Raw genomic sequence first — 10,811 nt, 5'->3', positions numbered from 1 at the left:
TTTCCCAGATGATACTGGAGAAAGGAAGGACTTGATGTAAGTTAACTGATTATTCCCTGCAATGCTAGCCATTTTGGGAGATGGTGTAGTGTGGCGGTTGAGTAAAATACTCTGACCAGGCACATCAGGCTTTGAATGGCAGGCCCACCTCTAATTAACTGTGGAATCCTACATAAATTACTCAATCTCTATAAGCTTCAGTTTTCTCATGTAACATGGAGATGGTAATAACACTTACCTTCTAGAGTGGAGATTCTTAGTATTAAGAGAGATGGTACTTGTAAAATGCTTACTAGCACAGTATCTGGCATATAAGTACTTGGGGAATGTTGGCTCTTGTTTTCACTGGTTCCTTTCCTTTAGTTAGAGCACAGCTGTGTATCAGTGTTGGGCTGAAAGTTGAGCTGAACCATGGTGCCAGCTGGGCGCCACTAAGTGTCTCCTTTCCCATAGCCCAGCCCTTCTCCTGAACTCCCATGGCAGCCCTGGCCCCAGCCACATAACCCGAGTGAAAGCATGGAGGCAGAACATTGCAAGTGAGGCAACCAGTGTGATCAGAGCAGGTTTGTGGGTACACATATGTATGGAGGTGGGAGGTTAGGTTATAAGGAGGGGTGGGGTCAAGACTACTTGAGAGGGTACTAAGGGCATAAGTAGAGGTTTTAGACTGGAAATAAGGGATTTCCTTGATAATGCAAAATTGGCAGAAATCTTTGCTGGACTGGACTAGTGAGAATATGGGGAGAGGGAGGGACTGGACATATAGCTATAGAGGAGAAATCTAAACTCGGTAATTGACTGACTTGCTCTTTGGAAGAGAAGTCAAAGATTATTTCAGTATGGATTACAGGGATGATAGAGAAGGGGAGTCCCTGAGAAAATCGAGAAGGGAAACATTTACAGGAAGACAGAGTTTGATTTTAGGTGAAGTGAGCTAGAGCTTCTAGCAGGTTGTGAGGAATGAGGATATGGGATTTTCCACATACTCAGCCTTTTCCAGTACTTGTTACTCCTATTACCTTAGTGACAGTTATTTCCCTCTCATAGTCTTCCTAGAGCCTGGGTTTAGCACTGTCCCCACAGCCAGGAGATAAGCCTCTCAGGCCTGGTATCCTAGTCACTTTGCAGGGTGTAGACCTTGATATCACTGGTACATTCATGATAGAGGCCATAATTTAGAACCTACCCCGGCTCTTCAGAGAGACATTGGCTTCCTGAGCTATGGGATTTCCAGCAAGGTTTACTTTCCAGCCAGGGCATATGGGTTTTGGGGGAATCCTCAGACTCACTTTCATTGGGCAATGAAATGCCAGGATGTTGGGGAGAGAAGGATGCTGAAACCCAAGTTCATCCAAGGCCTCAGGATGTGCTTTGAACAGGCCTTGCTTCCATCATTCAACACCCTCCCCTTCCCCCATCGGTGGCCCCTGGTGTTTGAGGAGAGCATTACCCTACCCCTCCTTTCTCTCCCTTTTGGGCTCAGACTTGGGAGTTCTGGGAGAGAGGTACAGTCTTGTATTAGGAATGCTGCCTGGGGTAGGGCCACCAAGGAGGGTTATTCCTATAGCGCAAAGCTTTCTCTTCATGAACTCCCAAGACTAGAGTTGTTTGGCTGTCATAGCATGGCTTGAATTTCCTGTGAGTTTCCATTTTTCTTTCCTAATCTTTTATAGCACAGCTAAGCAGACTCACTGTCCTGTGCCATTAACTAGTTAGAATGCTTTTAGCTGTGTTTCATAGCAGACGCTAACTTAACCAGCTGAAATGGAAGAAAACTTGGTCTCTCACATAAGTTTTCTGGAGCTCAGATGGGCTTATGGTAGCTGGTATGTCATTGAGGATCCAGATTCTTTCCATCAAGCTACTCTTGTCCACTGCAGTTTGTTGGCTTTGCTGGGCAGTTGGCTCCCCTCACTGTCAAAGAATGTCTGCTCAGTCCCAGGCTTTGTATCAGTATCCAGAGGATACTAAAGAGCGCTGAGTCTTTATCTTTTGGGGAAGCCATTTCCTAGAAGCTGCCCAGCCAATTTGTCTCTGCATCTCATTCCCATTCTTGAACCAATTGTGTAGGGAATAGAACTATTGAATCAGTTTACTCCAATAAGTTATCTTCATTCCTGGAGTTTGTCTCTTTCATTCAGGCCAGTGTACCTGACCTCCCTTCCATCTTAAGAGCCTGGCTTATAAGATACTTAACAGCTGTCTCCTGGAAGAAGGCCTAGCTGTACTTTCCCATTTTTTCCCCCTACTTTTGATTACTACTAACTTGCCAAGTACTGGCTGCTCAACTACTTCCTTGGGGGGTGGGGGCACTATTCTTTCCTACCTGACCCCCCTCCTTAACTTCCACGAGGTTCTCTGTGGCCCTCTGCCTTTTTACTTTGAGGAGGCCTTGCACATCCTTCCAGTCTTGATTGCTTCTAAACTCATTTCATGCCTGCTAGACTTTCCAAAGTTGCTCCACGTAAGATACCTTGTTAGCTGAGACATCATGTCATCAAGTCCTCCTGCCCTTACTCTATATCTGGCTTTTAACTCTTGAAGACTGCATTAACTTCCTCTTTTGCCTCTACTCTTCCATTGCCCTTACTCTATATCTGGCTTTTAGCTCCTGAAGACTGCATTAACTTCTTTTGCCTCTACTCTTCCATTCACCAAAATAGTTTTTGTGCCGTTTAGCTTCTGCTGTGCTATTCTTAGCAACACTCCTTTATTTCCTTCTGGCTCCATCTCACCAGTTATTGGCTAATGGCTTTGCCCTCTGCTTGGTGCCTGCATTTGTTCATTTCTGTCATACCAGCTTCTAAGTCTGAAAAGGAGGCCCTCACAGGCAGCTTCAAACCAATCCTCCCCACTCTACACCTATTAACTATTGGTTCAACATGAAAGGGAAGGTGAAAGGACACACAGGAAAGATGGAATTAGATTCAGGTGTCTATGTTCTGCCACTGTTACTTGAGATTGTTTTCCAGCTTTTGTTTATAGAAACAAAGCATTTGTGAGAATTCTAAACAGGGCTTATTTCTGAAGTTGAAGAATCACTCACCAAATCCTACTGCAGGGAGGGAGGGCTAATGAAGTTGAAGTACTAGGAAGATACAGACCTCATGCTCAGTCCACAAAGCCAGGTTTGGTTGAAAAGCAACCTGCTTTCTTGTGTTCCTGGAAGAATATAGGGCAGGGTGGGCAGCTCCAGGTTTATAGGCTGCACCCTTAACACTGAGGCTGTTTTTCACCCTTGTACTCAAAATCCACCCATCTTGCTCATTTCACCTGTGAATCAGAGAATGGCCTCATTATTTGACCCTCTAGTGTGAAGTCAAAGTAGCTTTGATGGCCCTAAATAGACAAGTATCGAGATACTGGGTGAGTTATCGAGATACTGGGTGACAAATCAAGAAGATCTGTCACCTCAGATTGGTGGGACTAAAAAACCTTAAGTGAGGAAAGGGGACTTGAGGCCATAGAGTATTATAGTAGAATCCTTTTCTCCAATGTTGTGCATGTAGTTAAGATGAATAATTAAAATAATTGTGAGTTGAGGAATGAGGTAGAGCACACAAGAAATCAGTTAACACAGGCACCAGAGTCTTGAGGGAAGTTTTATATGGAAAAAATTTATGGATTGAATCAGAACTCTAAGGCCCCATTTTTCCCTATAGGGGACTTTGACCTGGAGAACAGGAAGGCAACAAACCGCTGACTTTTACCCCAATAAACAAATAGTTTTCACTAGGTGGGTTTAATTTTAGAAATTGCACACCATCATCTGGTATTAGCCACAATCAATACTACCTGTAAGGTCAGCCCAGCCTGAACTGGCCCATTGGGGTCTTTAAGGCTCAAGAAAGAGGGCCATAGTTTCCTTCTCCCAAATCAGAGTTCAATTCCATGAGTTCTAAAGAAAAAACTTAAGATAATTTCCCTCGAAGAACCTAGTGAAGAGGAAGAGATTCAGGAAGAAATAAACACAACAGTGCCATTCACTTCATTCACACACTTAGCATATGCAACTTTAATCAACCAAAAGAAAAAGTCCCAAATGTACAAGTGAAAAAAAATCCAAACTGTTGACACAGGCTTAACTAATATCAGCTACTTTTATGTACAGCTGTATAAGTTCAAAAAAGCTATCCTATATGTATGTACAAAAGTTGTTTATACACAGGTCTGTACATAAGGGTCTATACATTTATTTCCTCAGAACCCTTAAGGTGCCACCTTTTGGTGAAGACACCAACACTTCATTCACATATCTTACAAAAAAAGACTGTTTCCTGTATTCAGGACTGACAACACTGCATCCTGTATTCAGACCATGTAGCCTCCACTCGATTGGTTAATAAGTTCCTTCCATCATAATGCAGACAACACCAGGTGCCTAGGTGCCCTTCAACAGCTTCGCACAGAGTGCTACAAAGTAAAAGCCCATAAACCAACATGAGATGAGGAAGCAGAGTCCTGACCAGGGTGCCACCAAAAGGTCCAGGCTTAGACAAGCCTGCTGCCCTGCTCATTGTCGGTACTCCAGTTCATCTACACTGATGACTTTGGCGGGCATGGAGGGCAGGGGCTGCTGTAGCACATCTGAGCCAAACCATTTGGCAAGGCCCACGGGGGAGCTGCTCCTCTGGCTGGGGCGGTGCTCTAGTTGGGAGTGCACATGAGGCAGGCCTGACCGGCTGGGCACATTCTGAGGCGTCGTCTGAACGCTAACAGCAGCTGCCTGGGAACCAGACCCTGGAGGATGAAGAACTGTGGCGATAAGAACGTTATCATTCAGAGCACAAGGAGGGGAAGTAGTTCTCTAGCAGACCCTGCTTCACTCAAATCCTATCCATGAAACTCCAAACAGAATTCTTTACCACGTGATTGATTCTAGGCTTCTTTAGGAAATTCCTTTGCAAAATGCCAGAAGACAGTACCTTAGAAAGCTGAGCTATTCAGAAGCAATCCATATTGAGAGCCCATCCTAGATGACATGCCCACTACTTCCCAAGACAAGCAGAAGCAATGACATAAGCTGGCGAGAGAGCATCTGCTCTCGGCAGTCCCTATGCTGAATCTGTCAGGATTCTCAGCCTCCTCTCCTAAGAGGCAAAGGGACAAAAGAAAAAAAAAAAGCCAGAGCACACCTGGCTCTCCCACTGTCTTCACAGGAATTCCAAATCCCACAGAGGTCGGTTTACTTCATCCTATTCTCTGATGACACCCTTATCCCAGTCTTGCTAAGGTGAATGGTCAGTGTCATTTTATCCCCTTCACTGGAAACTGGTTCAAAAACTTTGAGCCTGAGCCCATCCTCAGCTCATCTGGCCCATTTCTGAACTTACCTGAGCGCTGTAGCTGCTGTTGCATCATTGCCAGATGCAGAGGTGTCCCAGGACGAGGGTTTAGGAGAGGGTGACTAGTGGCAGGTAAAGGGTAAAAGGGTTGACCCAGGATTGGGCCAGATAGTCCCTGTAAATGAGTCAGGTCCATCCCAGGAGGAAGCACACCTATTGGGCAGAAAGAAGAAACTGGTGAGAAATAATCTACCTGGAAATTTTCAAGCCTGACTATACAGTTTTGCTAATCAGAAAGTTTATTAAGAATGAAGAATGCTCAATGCTAGGTTCCTAATCTTTTAATCGACTAAGGGATAGATCAGATTGGACCCACTGGTTAAAATGGAAAAAACCTAGTAACATCTTTTTAGGGATGAAAACCATCAGTTCTAGCAACTGTCATCATGCCAGGTCAGAAACTCACCAGCTTGGAGCAAACTTGGAAGATGCTGTGGATGTACTCCCTGGGCCAGCATCCTTTGGACCAACCCTGGGTGAAGCTGGTGAGCAGGCCGAACGATGGGGACATGGGGGACAAGGGGGACTTGGTGCACAGGGCGGAGAAAAGGTGTTCCTGGAACTGGGGATGCCAAGGTGGGTGTTTTTCTCCCAGTTGCTTTAGGTCGATAATCTTGTTCTTTGGTGTAACGACTGGTCTGTGATAGTGGGGTGGAACATGAAAACCGCTGTAGGGTTGATAGTTTGGGATTTGTAGTGGGAGAAGAGTCTCGATCAGCAGTGGGCACAGAGCTGGATGACAGGAGGTTCTCTGTAAGGATCCAGAAAGAGAATATTTTGGTATTGGCAAACTTTTCTCAAACACATTGTCCTCCCAATGATCCAGTAACTCATTTCTTAGAAAGCTCACAATCCTTATTTGATCCCCTCAACAGATTTAGAGGATTGCATCGTAGGGACCATCGTTTGGCCTTATGAACAGGCCTAGTCAAGGTCATGGGTAGTTAAGGACAGACCTGGGAGCAGACCCCAAGTTTTCCAGTCTTCCAACACCTTGCTGCAAGAGTTTATTTTTGCTACACTCTAAAAAACCAAAGACTCTGAAGTTGTAAATGAGATAACTTTTAAGAAGCCCACATCTTTGTTCTTACAACCTTCCCAATCCAGGAATAGCTATGGGCAAGCAAGCCTGGCATATCAGGTCTGGTGGTCTAACTCAGTTGGGCACCCTGGTCTGCCCATATGCCTGTGGTCTGCATCTGTGTGGGAGCTAGTCCTATCCTAGTCAGCTGCTTGGGATTAACATGCTTTTTAGTCTAAGGGGAAAATCAAGTGAGTAAAATTATGCAAATCCATCACAACAGAAAGCTTAAAGAGTAATTATAGTCTGGTGAAGGAATCTGAACTGCCTTTTAGTAGGACCAACAGGATTTCTTTTTTCTTTTTTTCTCAGAAGCTTTCTCACAGGCAAAAAGCTCTCAGACCAATACTCTAGACCTATGTAAACCTCACTCATTAGAATCTGTTTCACTATGTCCTTAAAATCCCAACTGTGCAACCCCTAAAAACCTCTTACATTTTCTACATATTTATAAAAGGCTCTCACACACCTCCTATATGCTTCACCCACTGCAGGTTTTATTAGATGATTAGTCTCCACAGACTGGAGAGAACCTTTCAGAAATAAACCTGGTTGAACTTTTATTAATTTGCCAAATAAATGTACTAATAATTCAAGCCAAAATAAGGATCCTAAACTAATGCTTGTTCTTCCTAATACCAGCACTCATGCCTGCCACTGTTAGATTGGTCAGAATTTCAAGTGGCTTAAGTAACCGTGAGCTGGTCCAACCCTTCTCACTGTTAGACACAGAACTGTGGTCCAAAGCAACTAGGGGTCTTGCCCAGGGCTTTGCAGGCTGATGCTCTGTCACATACGTTATTGGGCAGTACATCCTCAACAGCTCTGCAGTACCTTCACTGGGCTTCTGAGTGTCCTCTTTACTGTCACCAAGAGCTGCTTTTCCAGATGCTGGCTCCTCCTTGCTTTTCTCTTTGCTCTCGTACATCTTACGAATCACTGAGGTAGGAGTGAAGGAAGGAGAAAGCTGCAGAGAAAAACAGTATTAACACATTCTTTAAATGCCTTTCCTAATCAACTGGCCAAACTACTGAAGCTGAAGAGTCCCCTTCTGGCTACATGTGGCAGAGGCCAACTCCAACGTCTGGTCTCTAGCTGCTGGAAGAAAAGCAACAGGATGGGCCAAATAGGCGGTGGCCCAAGTGCACCATCCCATGCTCACAATTTCATCAAAACATAGATTTAGCTCTAGCATAAAGGTAGTTGAAGCACAGAAGCTTCAATCTACCTGTCTGCGGTGATGGGGATCTGCCTATGGCAGCCTCTGCTTCAGGATTAGGCTGGGAAGGGGGAAAGAACATGGCCAGAAGTATACCCTGCAACAGCAGCCCTCCCAGCTAGGAAAGGACATTTCAGCGACAACCACAGAACCTAAATTTCTCTATACTTGTAGTGTTTCCCATCTTAACCTGGCTAACAGAAAATCCACAATTATGTTCTTAAAGGTCTCCTCAGCCACCAGTACTCAGTATTTGGGGTCATTTCTTCCCACCTCTTTATTGCCTACTTTTACATTGATGATTTTATTATGCATGCAACTTTTCTCATTAAACAATCCCAAATCCTTGATGACAGGAGACAGGGCATGAATTATGAACAGAAAAGCTCTTAGATCCTGCCTTCAGGGTGCTTAGTGCAAAGACCCACTTGAGGTCCTGAAGTACAGAGCAATAGTCTTTTCCCCTTATCAGCTTTGACTAGGTGATAAAGGTCTGTGGGGGGATGAAACCTAAAAAAGGTAAATAATGCTGGTACACGAGTCGGCTGTAAAACTTGACTTGTCACCACAAGTAAGCAAACCTCTCTATCCCAGCCTTAACTTGTATTGAGACCTGAATCTGAATTTGTGAACTCCCACCATGTTTCTCTGGACTTCCCATGCTCCAAGCCCAGTCACCTCACCTCCTATCCTTACCCCTGTCCTCCCCTGCTCCCCACTCCAATTCTTCATTTGTTTGAACATATCACACCACGCTGTATGCTCTGGCCCTTACTTGTCTATCTCCTGGAACACACTTTCCCCAAGGTAGGGGCTTCACTAGAACTTAGAATCCTGAGTTAGACTGTATCCTGAGAGGGGAGGGCCTAATAAATAGGCAGGCATAAAAGTCTAATAAATCACTGACTCCTGTGGAAGGCACTCAAGGACATTTTGGGGTACACAGTGATCCAACATAGGCACAACCAAACAGGGAGAAGCCTAGGAGTCATTCACAAAGGCAAAGGTCACTGACCATGCTTGTGATGGAGGCGGCTGGGGCAGGGGAAGAGGAATTCCCTCCGTGCACAGGTGCTGGTGACTTGGTCACTCGTGGTTGCCTGTGAACAAACCAATTATCAGTGTGAGCCCCAAGCTGCTCAAACTCCAAGTTCTAAAACCACATAAAACTCAAGGCCAGCCTAGGAAGCATCCCATTTCCTTTCTTCAATTCAATTTCCCAAGTATTTAATAAGTGTCTAACATATGCAAAACCATGTGCTAAGTTCTGAGGAAAGACAAAAGCTTAATGATACATGGTCCCGTGCCTTGCAAGAGCTCTCATCTAGGGGAGATACTTACTAACCTAGGGCAAACAAGGAATGTCAATATTAGGGTACCAACAAAGTACAATGGGAAAATGAGGGGTAGAAGGAATGAGAGGATACCCCTACGATGCAGGGACTTTGCAAAAGCTTCTCTTGGAAGGAGCTGCATTGAGTGTGCCAATGATAAACTACAGACGGAGAACAATGATTCAGGTAGAAGGAACAGGTACAGGGACTCAGGAAGGCCTTGGGAATGTAGGGTTATCCAGCGCTAGTGTGTAGTTTACTTGCTGACTATTCCAGTGAGGTAGGCTAGGGAGGGCCTTTATTCTGTAGGGCAGGCTGTGCTCCAGAAGGTAGGGAGCAACACTGAGTAGTACAGTGCCTGGCATAGAACTGAGGCTGTGAGACACTGATTCAAGTCAAATAGAGCACCAAGACTTTGAGCTATTTTAGGACCCAGTTACATGAAGCATTCCCCGCTACTCCTGGTCTACACACAGGGTTGGTCCCAGGCTTCCCTTATCAAGTTTAAAAGAGCAGACTTCCCTTCTCTCCCCAGACATCCTACTTATTCTCTCTTAACTTGGAAGAAAACAGGAAACAGTTGATGACATAAACAGGCTGAGAGAAGAATGAACTATGTGAGCTCACTGGCTAATCAAAGCTTCACTGCATTTCAGCCATGTCAGACCTTGTTCTGCAAAGGCCAAAGCTCCAAGTACAGTCAATGATTCTGGAAGTTCTCTGACTCATAAGCAGATGGGAATCCTAAACTCATGGCTTCTTTCCAGTCTGTACCAGGTAAGCCCCAGTGCTGCCACCCTGAGACTCTATGAGTATGATGACAAGGGGAGAGAGAGACAGTAGTACTCTGGGTGACTAAGAGGTAACCTCCAATCTGGTGGTTCTGCACAACCTATCATTTATTCCTTCTGATAAACATATTTAAGCACCTACTATGTGCTAGACACTGTTCTAGGTGCTGGGGATACAGCAGTAAACAAAACAAAAATCTCTGGCTTCATTACATTCTTGTGTTTGCAGGATAGAAGGGTTACTATGGGCAGGGAGACAGAAAAAAAAATATGCTAAAGGTGACAGGTTCAATAAAAAAATAAAGCAAGGCAAGGAGAAACCATATCTGTTGGGGGACACAATTGTGTACACGGTATTCAGGGAAGGCCTGCTATTTGATCTAAAAATTGAAGGCTCCACTGACAGTGACTTGGATCTACCTGCTAGCTTCAAGTAAGTCACATTTTAAAAACCTAAGTTTCTGTATCTGTAAAATGCAGTTCTTTACCCCATCTACCTCACAGAGTTGTTGCCAAGAGCAAATTAAATTGTGGATATCAAAAGTGCTTTGAAGGTCAACAAATCGTTACATTGTAGACAGAAGTCCAGTGAAGGGGCTTGGCAGAACAGTCCTGAGCTCTCTGTTTAGGCTGAGGGCTATAGATCAGACACATTTATGCAAGGGAATGGGGTACTTACTGGTCCCAATGTTTTCTGAAAGTTTCAACATACAAAACCAGCTAAAGGAAGACACTGAGACAGCAATTTTAATAATCACATCAAAACAAATACGGCTTAAGTACCAAATACTATATGGGGCAGGAGTACAGTGTTCAAGGATGCATATTTTGGTGATAAAACTAAAAATACGAAGGTGGTGATTACTTTTAAAGACTGGACAATGGTCACTTCTGGAGAAAAGGGGTATTATCGGGATAAGGCACAAGGAGGGCTTCTGGGTAGCTAACGAGAGTTTACCTTACAATAAGCCATACATTTGCTTCATGCAGTTTTCTGCTTATTTTATTTTACAATAAAAAAGAACAATATTGCTACCCTTT

At 44.4% G+C, this 10,811-nt stretch overlaps 1 protein-coding gene across 7 annotated transcripts in view; it reads right to left on the bottom strand.

The window, feature by feature from the left end:
• Positions 1–3,987: 3,987 nt before the first annotated feature.
• EIF4ENIF1 (eukaryotic translation initiation factor 4E nuclear import factor 1) overlaps positions 3,988–10,811 on the bottom strand; it is a 46,492-nt gene continuing 39,668 nt past the window's right edge. For 6 of the 7 annotated variants that reach the window (XM_060170601.1, XM_060170603.1, XM_060170602.1 and 3 more), the window contains 5 exons: positions 8,661–8,745; positions 7,261–7,393; positions 5,752–6,096; positions 5,334–5,498; positions 3,988–4,755 (listed from right to left, as the gene is read on the bottom strand). In XM_060170601.1, coding sequence (XP_060026584.1) covers positions 4,514–4,755; positions 5,334–5,498; positions 5,752–6,096; positions 7,261–7,393; positions 8,661–8,745 — 970 coding nt within the window. In that variant the 3' untranslated portion in view covers positions 3,988–4,513. The remainder of the gene's footprint in view (positions 4,756–5,333; positions 5,499–5,751; positions 6,097–7,260; positions 7,394–8,660; positions 8,746–10,811) is intronic. The other variant, XM_060170600.1, reaches the window with a different exon arrangement.

This window comes from Lagenorhynchus albirostris, chromosome 14, assembly GCF_949774975.1.
Source record: "Lagenorhynchus albirostris chromosome 14, mLagAlb1.1, whole genome shotgun sequence".
Classification (NCBI taxonomy): domain Eukaryota; kingdom Metazoa; phylum Chordata; class Mammalia; order Artiodactyla; family Delphinidae; genus Lagenorhynchus; species Lagenorhynchus albirostris.
This window is presented reverse-complemented; position numbering and strand designations above follow the sequence as displayed.